Source organism: Callorhinchus milii, unplaced genomic scaffold (genome assembly GCF_018977255.1).
Source record: "Callorhinchus milii isolate IMCB2004 unplaced genomic scaffold, IMCB_Cmil_1.0 Scaffold1, whole genome shotgun sequence".
Classification (NCBI taxonomy): Eukaryota; Metazoa; Chordata; class Chondrichthyes; order Chimaeriformes; family Callorhinchidae; genus Callorhinchus; species Callorhinchus milii.
The window spans coordinates 63,798,758-63,818,737 of NW_024704742.1; the positions used below are offsets into that span (position 1 = coordinate 63,798,758).

The 19,980-nt window shown below is 41.3% G+C and overlaps 1 protein-coding gene across 3 annotated transcripts in view; it reads right to left on the minus strand.

Moving 5' to 3' along the window:
- Nucleotides 1–286: 286 nt before the first annotated feature.
- palld (palladin, cytoskeletal associated protein) overlaps nucleotides 287–19,980 on the minus strand; it is a 212,419-nt gene continuing 192,725 nt past the window's right edge. For all 3 annotated transcript variants that reach the window (XM_007905272.2, XM_007905270.2, XM_007905268.2), the window contains 5 exons: nucleotides 18,882–19,014; nucleotides 11,574–11,781; nucleotides 8,271–8,436; nucleotides 6,464–6,597; nucleotides 287–3,460 (listed from right to left, as the gene is read on the minus strand). In XM_007905272.2, the coding sequence (XP_007903463.1) occupies nucleotides 3,288–3,460; nucleotides 6,464–6,597; nucleotides 8,271–8,436; nucleotides 11,574–11,781; nucleotides 18,882–19,014 (814 nt within the window). In that variant the 3' untranslated portion in view covers nucleotides 287–3,287. The remainder of the gene's footprint in view (nucleotides 3,461–6,463; nucleotides 6,598–8,270; nucleotides 8,437–11,573; nucleotides 11,782–18,881; nucleotides 19,015–19,980) is intronic.

The following is a 19,980-nucleotide window of genomic DNA, read 5'->3' on the forward strand; positions in this document are numbered from 1 at the left end:
TTCTTTACAGAATATCCTGTGAAGAGCTTTGTCCTCCCAACATGAAAGGCATGATATCAAATGTAAGGTTTGTTAGTACAATAACACTGTACATACGACGACCCTCCTTTTCGACTGTCCTGCACCTTGGGACGTTCATGCAATGCAGAAGAAGCTATACAAATGTTATTCGATGCATGAATATTACAGTCCATCAATGCCCAAGTGGTAAACAGCTGTGCACAGCTGGAAACGGAACTGACATAAGAGCAACCCCAAACCAGAAATAAGTCAACTCTATCCGGGACACGTCCAAATTATTCCAGCATTTTATTAATTTATAACCGAAAAAAATCTTAAAAAACAGAACAATCCAGGAAATAGCATAGGCAGCATTTTATAAAGTTGTCCAAAAAAGCATTTACAGTAAGATATGCTCCCATTAGGAATACTGTGAGCAACTGTTTCAAGGAAAAGTGAGGCTGCACCAATACATGAGCAAGTCACATTCAAAAATATCTATGTCACAACCATAGTCAAACATCTTGAAGCAACATGCCTGTAGGCGTATGTCATACCAGTTTCATTATCTTTGTATCAATAGTTATATTTATGTTAACATCAATAAAAACTGTTGTGCATTATTAACCTTATTCAATATGCTAATTAAAGGAAAAAAATGAGCTGGCTGCATTAGGTTAACAATAAAATATTAAAAGGAGTAAAAATGCTGGGATATAAGAGTACCAAATAGCAAGAATGATTCTCAATGTAATACCTGAAATGTCAAATAAAACCACACAAACGAGGAAAAAGATAAATGCAAAGATCTGAGCTGAATCTCAACGCTTTTCAAATATTAGTCTTGTGAGCGTACGTCAAATAGAGCAACGTGCTATACAATGTAAAAGCACTTGTACCATTACATAGTTCCATGCTTTGAATGTCGTCCCACATGCTCTACTTTCTGTCCATTATTGGATAATTGATTCCCACAGGATACTGCACCAGTGGGACAAGTTATTCATTCCAAAGGCATTCATTCCACGTGGTAATTTTTTTTAAAAAAAGCAATCTGGGAGCAGATTGCTCGTGGCAATTTATTTGCTAACAATTTTTCTCTTGTTTTTACTGCAGTGAAAGCTTATAAAAGCCTTTTATCAGTCTGGAATGCATTCTGGGAGCAGTGTGGTCTACAATTACTGCCAGTATCATCACACAGTGGAGCTGTCCAGCAATATGGAACCAAAGTGATTATTCACCTGAATCCTTTATTGCCAAAAAAAATCAGTGTCCTCCGTATTAAAATGTGAAATGGAATAAAAACTCAATGGATACAACAGCACACTCTCTCTCTTCTACTGACCATCTTGTATTTAACACACCAGTTGTCACATCTGCTCATTTAACTAATCCGACTGCCTCGAACCATCACCACCTTCTCTGTGCCTTTAAAGCTCCATCCCACTAGCGTGTCCCCAAGCCGTTACACATCTGTAAATTCCAGCTACTCAAATACGTCATCCGTATTGACTGAAGTGTTGAATAAGCGGACAATGCAAAATGGTTTGCAATAGTAATTGCTGGACATTACAATTACCCAGTAAGGGGAGAGGTCATTTCAAAAGTGCAAAGGCTATCTCAATTTATTAGTGTGTTACTTGGGCAAAACTAGAACGGGGTTTAGAGAATCCATTGTGACAAAACAAATGAAACCGGACCATTTACCTTGCATATTTTCTCCTGCTTGTGGTGCCTTCTGCCAATGACACTTTTTTTCTTTAACTGGGCAGCTGGGGGCAGGGTTACTGATGGACATCATGAACACTGTGATCAGTGAGTAATGTAGTCTACAATTACAAGTGTCACCTAAAGGGTAGAATGCACTACACCAGTCTAACCTCTTGGTTCCGAGTGCTCTGATGTAGTGCCCATCAGTGAGAGGCAAAGACACACTCCTTTGTGGTCAGTCAAGGTCTGGATTAATACGCAAATCTTCTGGATTGCTTGGCTAACACAGTCTCCCCTGGATCGCTTACTCCATTGGAGCTTTGAACAGTACAACAGGGTGCCCAGTTCATTGGACAACTGGCTGACTCAATCCAGCCATGTGGGAAGATTTCTCACTGTTCCTGCAACAATTTAATAACACAACATTTTGCATGTGTGAACAAAAATCAAGCTAAGTCTGCATCAGAACAAAGCTGTACCCAAATCCAAACCACTCCCACTGCCCACACTCCAGCTAACATGTGTTGTTTTAAACCGTGAATCCAGCTGACACACTCACTGCCCAGTTTGGCAGCAATACTTGGGGGAAAACTTGCAGATGGGGAATTGCGTGCTTGCTGTTGCGACAGGATTTGTAGCTTCAAAATAGTATATTGTTCTGTGAAACAAAATGGGCTAGCAAAGGCCTTTCTGAAACTTGCTGAAGTCTGTGTAGGACTGCAGTAAATTAGACTGTAGGTACATATATGTAAGATGAGAAGTGCTAGAGAGATACACAAAGAGCCCTGGGTTATGTTTTTTTAGATGCAAAATCTTGGGTGCAATACAGTACTACATAGTATGTGAAAGGAAGCATTATTGACTGGAAGTATTAGGGTTGGTGAAGAGAAAGAAAGGATTCCTTGTACAACTTCAGACGAGGTGGGAAACAGGCAAACTTCTTTTGCTTCCCCTTACCTTGGTGAAATAAGCCAATGTTCTGATCACTTGCTCCATGTGAACTGCAATAATATAGATTAACTGGACTCCCAGAATGTGCTATACTCAAATAAATAACCATGCGTTTCTTTCCATAGTAGAACCCGATTTCAGAAACTGTTACATTATCCTACTAAACACACCTCAAGTCTAGTCTCGAAACAACCTGATTTATCATGGTTTCAGCTCAGGCACTTGGCGATGTGGATTATTATCTGGATATATAAAATATATACTTTTGCTAATGTGCATAGACATTTATCATAATCATAGCTACTACGTAGCAAAATATCTACCTTATAAACCTAGCCGTGCAAGTGAGCGGATGGTAAAAATGTGAACTGGGCCAAATTCAGATCAATCCAACATTCTTCTGACCAACATCATATCTTTACCCTCATCCCATCTAATTACAGTTCAAAGTTATGAATGTCACATTTATCCCCTGCTTAAGGTTTTGTACTAAATTCATATTAAGATTTTAAAAAAAGCCGCTATCCCTTTCAATACATAATGACTGTAGAAAGGATGGTCTGAATGTAGTCCCTCCTTATAAGGAGGTTGTGTGTGTGTAACCCTGGGACATGCTCTCGATCCAACTACAGATCATCACTTTCCACCAGGTCGTGCTGAGATGTGAGGTGGACTGGGTTCGCTTCTGGCAGGAATGCTGACTTGATGTCAAGTCCTTGGTCAGTAAGTGCTGCATAGCGGCTTGTGGAAGGTCGCACCTTCTTTGGCTTTGAGATTGGCGTCTGATGCCACTGAGGAGCTGAAAGTTAAAAAAAAAGGCGTTAGAAATGATGATCCTTAGTAGTGCGAGACATAGATTTCTCTCATTGTAAGGGAAGTGGGAAGGGGGTGGAGAGGAAAGAGAAAAAGAGGGGAGAAAGAAGAACAAATAAGAGAAAGGAAGAGAAAGAAAGAGACCCACACAACAATTTGCATTTATACATAGAGAGATAGAAAAAGACAGAGAAAGAGAGAGAGAGAGGTAGAGAGAGAGAGAAAGCAGGAAAGAAAGATCTAAAACACAATATTGTATTTGCAACCAACATTTGTGTAACTACAACATCCACTTTGTATTCATCTGATATGGAATTTATTGGCTGGAAATTTCAGTGTCATAAACAAACCGGGCAGCATTCATATCCAATACAGTATTTACAAACCCAAAGTCAATTAATGCAACAAACCCAGCTTGTAAATGCTGTGTTTTAGACCTTAGTAGAGGATAAAAACTAAAGAGTAAGCAGAATATGTATTTGCATAGCTGTGCTTGAACTAATAATAATACACCAAAAATCTCGCAGGTATTTCGGAATATAATTTCAAGTGACCTTTTCACCATTTTATCATGCCGCTAACAGGGATGCAAGATTAACAGTCCAGAAATATCAACCATAAAGCCAACTTATATGTGCTGCATCCTTACAGAGAAACAAATTGTCCTCAACAGTCCTTCCTCCTTTAAGTAAAGCTAGAAAATCCTACACAAATGGGGAAGGTTATAATGGATGGTGTCCAGTCAATGTTGAGCTAAACTCGGGTAACAATCGAATGGGATTGTTATGCTGCAATATCAGGATTGAAATGGCTGATTTCTCTCATTGATTTCCTTCTAGGCCTGTGTAGGCCGCTCATCTAAACACATTTTAAGCTTGCGAAATTGCAGTTACACCATCAACAAGTGGACCATCTAACCTATAACTGTTTTTTTCCCAAAATAAATAAAAATTGAGAGTAAGTAATAATAATACTTGCATTTGATATAACGTCTAATCATGTCATTGTGACATCTCAAAACGCTTCAGAGCATATACTGCAAAGTGAATTGACTATGCACTTGTGGACGAACGAGGTAGCCAGTTGCACACATGTCCCACAAACAGCCACAAAGTGCATGATCACCCTTACGTGGGGGATATTTTGGACAAAACACCAGAACAGAAAAACTCCCCTCTCTCTTCAAACGGTGGCACAGGATCCCCAAAGTCCACCTGAACAGGCAGACGAGACCTCGGTTTTAACGTCTCATCCAAAGGATGGCACCTCCAACATTGCAGCACACACCAGCATTGCATTGGAGTGTCATCTTAGATTATACGAGTTCAAATCCCTTACAGATTACAGATTTTCTGTAAATAATTAACTTTATATTTAAATTCACTGTGAAGTATGTGTAGAATGACATGAATTAGAACTACAGAGGAACAGCGTTGCAAAGCTTGGAGGAGTGTGATCGACGAAATAGAGAGTCAGGAAAGGGTGTGACAAATAAGAGAGGAAACAAGGGTAAGAGAAAGAGCATCTCACAAAGGTCCATTCCTGTGTGTCCTAGAGTACAAGAGTAGTGCCAGGAAAGACCTCCCTAGATATGGGGGCTGAATTCAAATCCAGGATGCACTTGACTTTATTTAATCTTTGCTGAGTGAAAGAAGGAAACGTTTTGGATTGAAATCGAGCTTTCTGGAGGCCTTTTCAACATTGAAGGAGATATAAGAATTTGACTTGAGATCAGAGACAACAGCAGCAACTACTTGACCTTCACGCAGGATAGCATCCCAGAGCTCTTGAAATAATGAAGAGCTCCACCTAAAACACATCTAGGACACACGGGAAATAATAATAATAATACTAATATTCCTGGCATTTGATATAGCGCTTTTCATGTCTTCTTGACGTCTCAAAGTGCTTCACAGAATATGCTGTAAAGTGAATTGACCGTATATTTGTGGGCGAAATTCAGCAGCCAATTGCGCACAGCAGTGTCCCACAAACAGTCGTGGATTGAAAATGACCAATTATTGTTTTGTGTTGGAGGGATTATTATTAGGTGTGTGAAGTAAGGAAATTTGCCCAAGGTTTCACCCTGCCTGGAATTGAACCCAGGTGTCTCGCTTGCAAGGCAAGTGCTCTAACCACTGAGCTACAGGACTCCACATAGGAAGCATCCAAGAGCTCTTGAAATGATGAAGAGCTCTACCTAAAACACATCTAGGACACACAGGAAAAATAATAATAATAATAAGAAGGTCGTAGTTAGATGCTCTTTCCCTCACCCTTATTTCCTGTCTTATCCGTCACATCCTTTCCTGATTCTCTATTTCATTAAAATAAAGAAACTTCCATCTAAAATCTGAGATGGGAAAAGTCCAAGCGATTGTCAAATACTCACTAACATTTGTTCGCAAACCATACTGTGGAAGTTAATGTTGTTGACAATTTTCAAATCCCTTCAGGCATTTTTTTTAAAACTAGGTACAAAAGTCTCCTTCAAAATTATGTGTTCTTAAGGATCATAATAATAATAATCTTTGCATTTGATATAGCGCCTTATCACGTCATTGAGATATCATAAAGAGCTTCACAGGATTAAATGTGAAGTGTATTTTCACTGTATTTTGTAGGCGAAAATGGCAGCCAATATTGCGCATGCCATGTTCTGCAAACAGCCATGGAGTAAGTGACAAATTTCATCTGGGGGATTGTTGGCTATGACACCGGGAGAAACTCTCTTCATGAAGTAAAATAGGATGGTTTGGGGTTGGGGGAACCAATTGGTTTAGGCAGCAGTTAAATCGCACAATTGGAAAATAATGATAATCTTTACATTTGGTATAGCGCCTTTCATGTCAGGAGGGCATCTGAAAGAGTTTTATAGGAGTATACTACAACTTGTAGTACTTTGGGGGTTAACACCATAATGTTAAAGTTATAAATAACACAATGTGACAAAGTTGCAGAGGTCAGAAACAGAAGAACACAAACTGACCGAGGACATCCAGCTTAGCTGTGCAAGATATTATCCCAGCCTCGTTCTTAGCAGACACTGTGTACCAGGCAGCGTCCTCCTTAGTAGTTGGCTGAATGAGCAGGCAGATGTAGCCTTTATTGTCGTGGTGAATGCTAGTGGTAAAATAAAAAATCCAGTTACTAATCCATCAGTAACAAAGAAACCAACAACCACCACCATATAATACATTAATCTTTACATACTAAAAAAGATGTGCTTTTAACTTCGGCAGCAAGTCTCAAAATGCTTCAGAGGATTCAAAGTGAAGTGGAGTAGACAAAGGTGGCAGCCAGTTTGCATACAGCAATGTCCCACAAACAGTTATGAAGTGAATTTATTTGGGAGGATCGTTGGAAAGGACACCAGGAAAAATGCTCTTCTTTTTGAATAGTGTAATGGGATCTTTAATGTCCATCTGAACAGGCAGACTGGGCCCCGGTTTGACATCTAAATCATGTCACCTTCAATAACGCAGTGAGCTTTTCCACAGCACTGCACTGAGAACTAGCCTAGACTTCCACATCTCAACATGGTGCCTGAACCCACAACTTTCTGACTCAGAGGCGAAAGTGCTATCAACTGAGCTAGCCTGGCATACAACACACATACAACTCTTCATGTAGAGCAAGATCATGTGTTTCACACAGATGGTGAAGGTCACCAAGCTTGTGGGGGTGAAGGGACAGCGTATAGGGGAAGTGACCAAAGGAGGTAGAGTTTTACAAAATTGGCTTTGGAAGATAGAGAGGGTGAGATGGAGTTTATTAACCACACTGGTAACCTCTGTGCAAAATATCAATAATTTAGAACCACATGCACCAAATGCAGAGATCATTATATTAGTATCTCTGCTTATAGATGGGTAGTCGGTAACAACTTCTTCCAAAAGAGAAGAGAGTTTCTCCTGGTGTCCTGGCCAACAATTCTCCCAAATAAAATTGGTCACTCACTTCATAGCTGTTTGTGGATATTGTTGTGAGCAAATTATGAGGCCACATTGGGCAACTGCTGCTCTCTTGGTGTTTATAAGGTCACAAGATTGTTTTGGATGAAGAAGGCCCTTTGGCCCATTAGATCTCATCCAATCCAGACCACCCATCCTATCACCACCACCATCTCCCCAATCACCGCAGCAAGCTGCTTTGTAAATGTTTGATTCTTAAATGGTAGATTTTAAACAGGCGGCAGTTGAACGAACTACCATTGTGGACGTTTCAGGTGATGAAAATTGCTACCAGAGTCTGTAAAGGGTTAAACACCGAAAAATGGTTTAACGTGGATGGAATCTGTGGAATTTTCATGTTTACAGAAGACTTAAACCCTACGTTTCAATTTCATGTTATTAAATGGATGGAAAGCTTTGAAAAAAAGGGAGTCTTATACAATTTCTTGCAAATGAGTCATTGTTTTCCCTGGACAGCCTAATAGCTACCTACTGATGTGTCTCCCTTCAACCTCAATCTCATCACAAAGCAACACGTTTGCCTTTGAACAGCCATCTCTGGAAGGATCAAAAAGATAGATTCGAAGACATCCAACTGTTTATGGATTCTGGTTAACAGGCCGAGGAATTTATTTCCAACGAAGCATTCCGATCATTATTCACAGTCTTAAGTCCGGGACGGAGTCTGACAGCAGAAAACCTGGCCTGACCTCATCTCACCACCAACCCCCGGGCCTGGCCTCACTTCACTCACTGACCTGGCTTCATCTCACTCCTGGCCTGACCTCATTCACCAGCCTACCCCGGCCTGACCCACCCCTTCACCTCATCCCCTGGCCTCACCTCACGCGCTCAGTGTTCTGAGTCAATGATTCGTTGTCCTTCTTCCAGAAGATCTGTGGGTACGGGACTCCGGACACACGGCACTCTAACCGCACAGGATATCCTTCAGCAACTCCCGTGTTCTGCAGCTTCTCTATGAATACTGGGGCTCTCACCATCTCTTTGGCTGTTGGAAGAACATAAACAGTCAGAAGCACAGAAATCACAGTGAAGGATGAAGCCAGTTCATTCAGCAAGCAACATTTAGTCAGGGTCTGTCACATCAGAAATCCATCACCCTACCTAACAACGTCCAACCCAGACTGAGCTCTCTCTCTATATATATATCTACACACACACACAGGCCACCTGCACATGGGAATTCATGTGTCTGGAATGGAATGCACACACTCTCTCCCTGGAGGGACACATCCTGCTTACCTTATTCCATAGAGTGTTAGATGTAGATTGGCAAGAGCTAAAGTTTGGGGACCCCACCCCAGCACGTATGTTGGGGGTACTGCTGGAGTTTAACCAGCTAAAAAAACAATAACATACCTTGCCAATGAAAACACTGTCTGGAAAGCTTCCCACCGCTTGCCTGGCTAAGACCAACCAACAACATTTATATAAAACACCTTCACGTGGGCAGCATCTCAGGAGTGCCTACCTGTTGGGGCTTTACTTTGCAGGGTTAGCAGGAGCAAAATAGGAAGAATCCCTGCTCCCCGTGACTGGTCTGACCCCCTCCCTTTACCAAAAGTCCCACCATTGAGCCAAGGCTGGCTAGTCTATCATCAGCAGTGCCCAATGTCTTGTGAGCATAAAGTGGTGCTAGTTCATCCATTGGCGCCATCACTCTAATCCTTTTATACTCTCTCTCTCTTCAAATGATCACCCAGTAGTGTGAAAATTTTCAAGGCAGGTTTTCTTACTCCACACGCCTTGGTTTATCTAGCAGTAACTAGGAACCCACTGAGTTGTTGGTCGACTGGCGAATCGCTTTCCGGGGGAATAATCCCTTCCAAAAAATAAACAAAAAAATGTGTTCTGTTCTGAAAATATCCTTTTTGTGGAATTCCGAAAAAGAGCCTGGAGAGGTGCCAAAAGTGACTCGAGATAATATTTTTGAATTCCCCTTTTCTGCTTTGTCAGAAATGAAATGATTTTCTGAGCACCTTCTTGGACTTGCAGTTCCAATACTGCTTCCTGCTCAACTGACCGGGGTGAAAAGGGCTGAAGTCAGCGCTTCCTGAAGGCAGAGTCAGGTTCTCCTCAGCCTGGCTGTGCACTCATCACCCAGTGCCACTCAACAGTGATTTGTGCTCAACATTTTAAATGGATGAACTTTTCTTCACCTTGGGAGTGTCTCTAGTACTGGAAGAGCTTCAAACAAAACTGGCTGAACACTACTTAACTGGTACAGCAAAAGTTTCCAGTCAGAACCTGGAGCAATTTCTTGGAGGGAGGAGATGTCTGGAACCCTTGTGCAAGATACAAAAAGTTTTTGTTTTAAAACTGACTCTCTTCTGTGCATTATCCCCTACACAACATGTCATCTCGATTAAAGGGTTCATACCCAAGCTTCTCTTTCAGATGTTTAACTTTTTTCTTTTTTTCAAGGAATTATTTTAGATTGACAGAGTCATTGCACTTTACAGTACACCCTGCCAAGTGCTTCGAGATCTCCTCCCGACGGAAATGGTGCCATATGAAATGAAAGGTTTATTATGATGGTTAATGCAACAAAAGGTTAAGGTGGGATCCGAGTTTAATTCACACTCAAATGGTATGCTACGTGACTGGTAATTTCGATGAATGGCACAGGCCCAATGCTTTAGTTGTACTTTAATTTGGGGTGGGGGGAATGTGAAGTAGAAGGAAGTGCGAGTTGGAGCCAGACCTAGGAATCAGCTGACTAGTCTCGATCACAATATTAATCTTTTCAAAAATGTCATAATTAGAATATAGCTCAGTGGTTAGAGCACCTGCCTTGCAAGCGAGAGGATCCGGGTTCGATTCCTGGGCAAGGCGAAATGTTGAGCAAGTTTCCTTACTCCACACTCCTCGGTTTACCTAGCAGTAAGTAGGAACCCGCTTGTTAGTCAATTGGCGGATCGCTTTTCCGGGGGAATTAATCTCTTCAAAATAAATAAATAATAAATAATAATGATTTGGTCATTTCAATCCACAACTGTTTGTCGGACACTGCTGTACGTAATTTACTACTGTGTTTTGCCTGCAAATTTTACAGTCAATGCACTTTACAGTATATTCTGTGAAGAGCTTTTGAGACATCTAGAAGACGTGGTAAGGTGCTATATCAAATGGAAGGTTTATTATTAGTAATAGTATCATATCTCGTAATTTTCACTTTATTAGTTACTTTAGTACCATTAGACTAATCTGTCGACTGTTGTAATGTGGTGAATCCAATAGAAAGTCTAATCAGAGAGCCTCACAAAAATATTATTGCATTTTGTTTCAATGCCATTAGATTGCCACGGACACACAGACAGGTGTGAACCTGGTTGTGGTGCAATGAATCTGAGAACAATCCCTAAAGAAGTCCTGTCTAGTCTGCTATATATAATATGCTGCATGTTTCTCTCTCCCAACGTTGAGCTCTTTAGAGTCATTTCCACAAATAATTGCTGTTAATTCACAAACATGAATTTGAAGGCTAATGTGACAACCAATTTGCACACAGCAATATCCCACAAGCAGCTGTAAAATGAACAGTGTGTTCCTTGTGATGGTTACTCCAAGGAATGAGTTATAAACAGACAACAACAAACAAACATACATTTATATAGAGACTTTCACACAGAATAGTGTCTCGGAGAACTTCACAGTGGCTGGGTTAGACACAGGAGAAGGAGAGGGGAGAGGGGGAAGGGGAAGTTGACTATAGGCATGGTTGAAGAGCTAAGTCTTGAGGAGGGATTTAAAGATAGATACAGAAAGGAAGATAGACAAAGGTTCCACTTCCAATTGGGAACATTAGACCCAGCAGCAGAGCTGTTTAGTGTATGTCAATAATAATAATGTCCTGGACACCAGAGTAGCAATGTTATCTTGATATTAAGTTGCATAGTTTGGTGACTAGAAAATATGACACATGCATGAGTGAGGAGAGAACAGAGGGTATAGGAGAGTGCAATAGGATGGGGAGGTTAGTGCAGGGTATAAACACTAGCACAGATTAGTTGGGCCGAATAGCCTGTTTCTGTGCCTATCAGCTCATGGCCCAATGTAGGACTTGAACCCACAATCTTCAGGCTCAAAAGGCAAGTTTTATATCAACGGAGCCAGCAAACATACCTGCAACTAAGAGTTCCAGGTTGAAGAAGTTCTGCCCAGCTCGATTGGTGGCTATGCAGGTGTATATCCCAGCATCTTTGGCAGTGACTGGTTCTATGACCAGGGAGTGAATGCCGTTCTCACGCACAAGCATTTTGTGGTTGGCATCGGAGTGGATCTGGTTCCCGTTCAATTGCCAAATCAGATCCGGAGTTGGCAGCCCACTGACCTGCAAGTAAAAGAGATACAGCGTTAACAGTTGTGAAGGGTTTGAAAAAAACAGACTGATAACATTATAAAGCTGCTCATCTGAAGAGGACTGCTACTGCTTGTACGTACATCAATGGATGGGAACCCTTCAAACATAGGAACAGGAGAACATTCAGCCCCTCGAGCCTGTTCTGCCATTCTATTAGATCATGGCTGATCTGTACCTCAACTCCATTTACCTTCCTTTGCTCCATATCCCTTGAAACCCTGAGCTAACAATAATCTATCAACTGCAGTCTTGAAAATTTGAATGGATCCAGCATCCACAGCCTTTTGGGGAGAGAGTTCCAGATTTCCACTACCCTTTGGGTGAAAAACTGCCTCCTGATTTCACTCCTAAATGGCCTCGCACTAATTTTAAGATTATGGCCCCCTTGTTCTGAATTCCCCACCGGAGGAAACAGTTTCTCCATATCTACCCAATCAAATCCATTTATCATTTTAAACACCTCAATTAGATCATCCCGCAACCTCCTAAACACAAGGGAAACTAAACAATCCAAATAAAAGATTTAGGGGTTTTCTACTTGAACATCAACAGTATAAGCTTGACTTGATGGCCTAGTGAATGCAGCAATAAAACATATAAAGCAAAAAGTTGCAGGTTCATTGACCTGAGTTACATTCCCCCTCCCAGTCTGATTATTTTTGATGCGGACATGTTCAGCACTGTGTGCCTCTGCTTGTAATGCAGAGCTTAAGAACCAGAATCATCAGTTTACTTCTTTCCGAACTCTCACGGCTGCAACGTCCTTTGGAAGGTGGGTGCCTTATACTGCTACAACAGGGCATAATTAGTGGCATTTCTCGATGAAATTTCTTATTAGGAAACCCAGTAAATTCTGCTCCAAAAGTAGATGGTTCACCATAATTCGCCCTTCCTCTGTAGCATATTATTTGCCTGTCTTTTTGGCTAAGGAACACTGCACATCCCAAGGAGAAAGCAAATGCATTAAGGACGCAGACCACACACTGGAAAGTATTTACAAAGAGGTTCCAGTGGCTGTTAAGTTAAGTAAAGCGGATTCTTCACTTCTCAGATTCTTTCCTACTGCGCTGAGCATCTGTTCAGAGCACAGCACGTCATAGCGATTTCACCTAAACTCATCTGCAGTAACCTCAGTAACACAGTGTGGGGGTGGAGGGAAAAGCTCATTCAATACACTGCATAATTTATTCATAATAATAATAATAATCCTTGCATTTGATATAGCGCTTTTCACGTCGGGAGGACGTCCCAAAGCGCTTCACAGAACACACTGTAAAGTGAATTGACTGTATATTTGTGGGTGAACGCGGCAGCCAATTGCGCACAGCAATGTCCCACAAACAGTCGTGGATTGAAAATGACCAATTTTATTATTGTTTTTGGTTTTGGAGGGATTATTATTAGGCTCTGTGTGGAGTAAGGAAACTTGCCCAAGGTTTCGCCCTGACCTGCCTGGAATTGAACTCAGGTCTCTCGCTTGCAAAGCGAGTGCTCTAACCACTGAGCTACAGGATTCATTAACAAGACTCTCAAAAAATAGCACATCCCTGTAAAAATAAACATCAAGAGGCACCCGCTCAACAAACTGCAATGCCTGACAGATCGTTTCACTGAAAAACCTCCTGGGAAAAGGCTAAGGAGCTCTAATTAACAACCACCGTGTTTTTTTTACAATGTTAATGAGGTTTAAATGGTGGCAACTTGTAACTTGAAACAGGTCAGTAAATAAGAGAAGCAAATTTCCCGCAAACAAAATACACCAGAAAAACAAAGGGCAGCTCCACTCTGTAAGTGGATCAAGGCAGAGCAGGGAGCCTGTATGAAAAGGGTGGGGGGAAGAAAAGAAACAGAGAGCCCGGGGGTTAAGCCTGGGGTGGGTGGGGGGGGAAGAGGAAAGATAGCAAAGAGCCCACGTGCCAGAGGGAATGGGCCAGAGAGCCCCCGCAGTCAGACAATATTCCGGATTCCCAGAGGTTAGCTGGTGTAGATACGATGGGCTAAACAGCATTCTGCGTGGTCTAAGGTTTCTATGGTTCTGTGAGCCATTATTAAGGATTTTCATTAGGAATGGCTGCAGTTCAGATTTCACTGTGCCGCTTTGCGCAATTTTAAAAAAAAGCAGTTGCTCACAGAGTCCTCATGAAATCACAACATATTTCTAAAGACCATCAAGAACACGGATTCCCAAATATCTTTCTCGCTGTTCAATGGACAATGTCTTAGTGACATTTGTGCACTCCTTCCATTGCCATTAGCTCCCATCCCAGGGGCAGAGGATGTCAGTGGAAGTACACAAACAGCAGCTACTAAAATAGACCTGAACAGGGGACAACTTTGGCCTCTTAAATCGATCAAATGTGGGATACTTTTTAAACCCACACACAGATGAGCTTCTTGCTTTCCATATATAGGCAGCTATTGCGATTGCAATGTGCAGCAGCTTAAAGCGTGTGACTTGAAAGCAGTATCTGCCATACATGGAACATTTAACGACCAGAGAAAGGGAAAACTTTCAGCAGCACAGCACCAGCTGGAACATTCAATATGATTTTACTGCCACAAATAGTTTTTTCAGTCAAATATTTCCAAATAATCTGTGGGTCAGATTCAGATCACGAGACAGAACTGGATCACGATTCCATCTCACCCTTCTGCTATTTGGTAATTTAGTATGAAAAACAAAGTCTCTCCTCATTTAATAACACTTGCACCGCACGATGTTGCCTGATTTTCTTCAGAGTTTGGCAAACTTCAGGAGCTGTCAAATTGCATTCCCCCCAGGGATGGCAAAGTTCAGCCCCCCCCCCCCCCCAAATAAACAAACAGTCACTAGTTTCCAGCCAGACTTTGCAAACTTGGGATTCGGCTGTGATACGCAAAAAGGAAACTGCGAATATTATAAATTAGACGCCTCCGTTTCTATAATCTTCAACACTTACAATTTAATAATAATGATAATAATCCTTGCATTTGATATAACGCCTTATCATGTTGTTGATACATCTCAAAGTGTTTCACAGAATATACAGTTTATTTTAAGGGTGAAATGTGGCAGCGAATTACACACAGCAGTGTCCCACAAACAGTCGTGGAATCAGTTATCAAATTTTTTTTGAGGGATTATTGCCCCAGGTAAACGATCCACGAATTGACTAACAACTGGGTTCCTACTTACTGCTGAGTAAACAGAGGAGTGTGGAGTAAGGAAACTTGCCTAAGGTTTCGTCCTGCCGGGAATTAAACCCAGGTCCTCTCGCTTGCGAGGCAAATGCGCTAACCAACGTGCTATGGGCCTCCACAATTTATAATCTTTTCAATGTACAGATTCAGTCTTCTTAGGTGAAGGATGATTAAAGTACTCTTAGTTCTGTTTTAAAGATGGTGCTGATATTTTGGGGTGAAAAATGCCATGTTTTGTAACCAAAGTGGTTGTCATCATTGGAACAGCTTAATTAACTCAATATGACAAATCTCTCTGAATATCAAACGTGTATTTCTGACCTGTATTTAAACATGATCATCGTTTAAATATTCACCAAGTTAATTTATAAGTGGGGAGGAAGATATGAAATATGAAATATGAAAAATGACATATTAAACTGATCAAACTATATTGGTCTTAGTAATTTCTTCTTTCAAAGCAGCACATATAAGTTTTCTTTGACAAAAGTTCTTTTTCTACAAACACGCTTTGTATCCAATCTGTACTTCAGAAGCAAAGGGCGCAAGACCCTGTGAAAACTAACACTTTCCCATGGGAAAATCTTTTTTTGAAATGACAGTGGATCTGGGGTCAATTCTCTCCTTTCTGGAGGAATGAATGCAGGTCAGAAGCAGATTTCAGGTAGGTGTTAACCAGCACCTGGAACCTATCCAGAACACTGGATGCAAGCCCGAGGCTACTGTGCTCCTCCACACGGTAACAATTGACAGTAATATCTGTCCAACAACACAGAACGACTCAGATTTCTAAACCCAGATTGACTTTGTTGAGTTTGGACAAATAACCAGTGTATGCTGCAGGCCGTAGGTTTATCTTGCTTAACATTATTAAAAAAAATCTAGAGTACGTGTCAAAGGACCAAAGAAACACAATGTGAAGGCTTGTCAAGTACACGTAAAGCTGCTGGTCTATACTGCACAAGCCAATCTGCCAGTCAGACACAGATGAGATTTATATATTTCTATCCTGGCTCAGGTGCCTGTAAAACAACCAGAAGTACACAATAGGTTTGTGCAATTCCTCGTCAATAGCTCCAAAACACATAGAAGATGCTTGCTCTGTACTATCCATGTCTCAGTCTGCAACCCAGACAATTACCCATTTCCAAGCTGCTTCAGTTCAACAAGTGAGAAACAGTATCATAGGAACTGCTAGACTACAAAAGTCCAAGGTCCATCCAGTTCACTTTCCACTAAGCATGCACATGTCAATGTCCTGTACTATTTATATATTGCATTCAAAAATATTATTTTTCACTGACAAAGTATTATTTCCTAAAATACATCTATCAAATTGCATTTGAAAGAATCAACACTTTCTACTTTCACTGTCTTGCTAGGGAGCCTGTTCCATAGATTTACCACTCGCTCACTGAAATAGAGTTTCCACAGATTTGTTTTGAATTTACCCTCCGTCAATTGCAGGTTCTAGGCAGCTTCGGTTTGGCCTGAACTCCCTATCATACCTAGAATTGTTGCTAGTGCTGATTCACTGATAGTTATACCCATGTGTAATGTCTACCAAGAGAATTCAGCACAAATGACCCAAAGGTTACAACTTCAACTGAATTTGTACACATGATGCAGAATTGCAGAGTGTGGAAAGTAGAGTCATATTCAGGGTCAAGGTGATGCCCTGGGTTTAATAGACCCATGGATAATCAGGAGGAAATAGTTGAGGTTGGAGCTCAGTGTGGAAAAATAATCAAAAAAAAGATTAAATGGGGAACACGTGCATTGAAGGATAAGCAAGCGTATCATACCAACACAAAGTGGGAGTTAGAAGTATCCGCAGAGCAGTGAAAATAGACAACAGCATCACACAAGCACGGGGGAAAGAGAGGAAGATGGGGACTTAAGAGTATTAAAATGTTCCTCGTATGGATAGATCTGTAAAGTTGGACAGTGGAACGGCACTATTAAAAGGTAGGACATAACAGCTGTTGAGAGGACATGAGACAACAGGAGAGAGACAGCTGATACAACCTAACAGAAATGTTATGATGAGATCAAAACAGTATTTGTAGTGGAGTGGATAAGAGATCTAGGTTTAAAACTGAAATACCTCATCCAGAATGAGAGATCAGAAGGATCTTTTTCTCTTCTCAGCTCTGCTTCAAAGGCAAGCTGAGAGGAGATCTGAAAGCATTACTCAGGATTTTACCATGAAGAGCGGTAACTGTGTATCATGTAGACAAACTCAACAACCAATTTGCGCACAAACAGCCATGAAATGAATGTCCCAATTCTAATCTGGGGGATTGTTGGCCAGGAGACCAGGAGAAACTCCCTTCTCATTTTGAATAGTGTCACAGGATCTTTAACTTCCATCTGAACAGGCAGACATTATAACAAGAAAACAAAGCTGATAGGGGATGCATTCGATAGGGGACCCTTATAGATAACAAAAAAGTGAGTTTCATAGATTGTGAACGTCACCTCTCACACCAATCATCAATGATTAATCTTTTCTGTGAATTAGTTTTTCTGGGAAATTTTTACAACACAGTTTACATTTGTAAAGCACCTTTCATGTAGGGAAGACGTCTCAAAGTGCTTCATGTGCTGAACATGCATCTGAACAGTTGTGAGTGGGAACGAGGAGAATGGAGAGGGATAAGATGACCAAAGGCATTGATCAGAGGAACTTTTTGAAACATGCCTTGAAAGTGAGGAGATAGGGAGTGTGTCAGAGAGTCTCCGAGATAGAATTCCAGAGAGCAGTGACAGAAAGGCTGAAAGCCCACCCGGTTAGGGCGCGGGCACGAAGCTGGCTGGTGCTCACTGAACAAAGGAGCGGCCGGGTGGGAGTTGCGGGGGAGAAACAGTCCTCAAATTATTCTTCATCCGTTAAGAGAAGTCACTGGAGTTACGAAGACAGCCCTGGAATACATTTGTTTTTAGCATTGCAACCCAGTATAAATTGCTATCTGAACCAAATTATTTTAAGAAAGGATGCTTAAAAATAAGATGACACCAAAATGGCACCTAGTCCCCTTGACACACTTCACCGTTCAGGGTCAAATGGCTATGCTGGCGTGAAGCTGTTCATGGATTTTTCAATAAACCCCTCTGCTTATTGTTGTTTTAACGATCAATACAATACCAGCAACATGATCCTTCCATCTATTTGTAGAACATGGCGTAACCTTGCCAGCCGCAATATATAGATCAGCTTGTCACAGGAGGGAATTAGGGAAGGGATCAGCTTTGTCATTGTGAATGAGCCTTTAGCAAGAAAGCTTAAATCTCTTTTGATGGAAACGGAAAGGAGCACCAAGGTACTTGAATGGCTCCGAATGGTTCACCTTCAGAAAGGATTCCTACAGCGTATTAATAAGAGCATTGGTAAGAGGAAAGGAGTCCTACAGCATACTAGTAAAAGCAAGTGAGAGGACCCGCTTGCAAGGTAATAATCCCTCCAAAAATAATAATAAATTGGCCACTCAATCCACGACTGTTTGTGGGACACTGCTGCATGCAATTGGCTGCTGCGTTTCGCCCACAAAATATACAGTCAATTCACTTTACAGTATATTCCGTGAAACGCATTGAGACGTCTCAACAATTTGAAAAGGCGCTATAACAAATTCAAGGATTATATTATATTTCTACACTAATTCAGAAAGTGGTGGGGAGTGGGGGAGTGGGCGGGGGTAAGAATGGGAAGTCTCCGGGTAAACCAGATGGGAATTGTTTTGATTTGTGCAAAACAGATACACGTTCTCCAGCTGTACTGCACAGCCAGCACAGAATGAATGAAAGCATCTCTTATAGACATTAGTCCAAGAACAGGCGAACCTACTCAAAGGGAAAGCAGCTCTTTGTTACAATAAACTCAAGTTTACCTTGCAGTCCATTCTGCACAGTTTTCCCTCTTGGACGATCATGTCTCCGGGTGCCTGCAGGAAGTGGGGGCGGAAGAAGCGCTCCTGGATAGACTCTGGTTCCTCTCCACTGTCCCTGGAGCGGGACCTCGGTCTGAGAACAAAAGCAGGGACAAAATTCAATCCACCATGAGCTTCAATGGCTCTACAGCAACCAGGTTATCCTAGTCTATAAACAATAATTTAATTGAACGTGTCCGACCACTGCAATATAAATTCATTTATCCTCCTTGTCCCCACACCGCCCCAAAAAAACACTCAAGGTTGAGAGATCTGAGATCTGTGCGGATGATGGAATGGGTGGGTATTATATCCTCCTTAACACTGGCAAATATGGAATGAAAGCCCATCTAGGTCATTAATTGGGATAATCTCTATGCACATCAAGTGCAAGTTGCCAATCTGCCAACTCTATTCACCAATAGGCACCTTCCCTCCCGGCCATAATGAAACCTCAGGGAGGGAAAGATATTCAGTTAAATAGGATATAGGAAAACAAATGATTTGAAAAACAAACTAGAGATAGCAGTGGCACAGACACAATGGGTCAAACACCTCCCTCCCCCAGAAAATTTACATTTCTGTGAATTTTTTTTGGTCAGCCAGATGTCTCACACATGGAAATCCATCACCATACCTAAGAGTATCCAAACCAAATTGCATCCAAATTCCATGCATCCCACCTACATATGGAAATCTCACAGATAAATTGTTGGACAAGAGATTACATTAACTCCTTAAGGAGAAATTTAAACTGTTTGTAAATAATAATCCTTGCATTTGATACAGTGTTTCTTCACGTCTTCTAGACATCTCAAAGCGCCTCATAGAATTGACTGTAAAGTGAATTGACTGTATATTTGTGGGCGAATACTGTATAAACCCATCCAAGCTCTCCTATATACTACCATACTGCCTGCAAGTCATTCAACATCACGCAGCCCCCCTCTCCTGTCCACACACACAAATTATACAGCAAGCCTTTTGATTAATAGTCATTTCAGAATATTGAATGTTACATTTGGATATCAATTTACAACAGAAAATACACTGCCACACA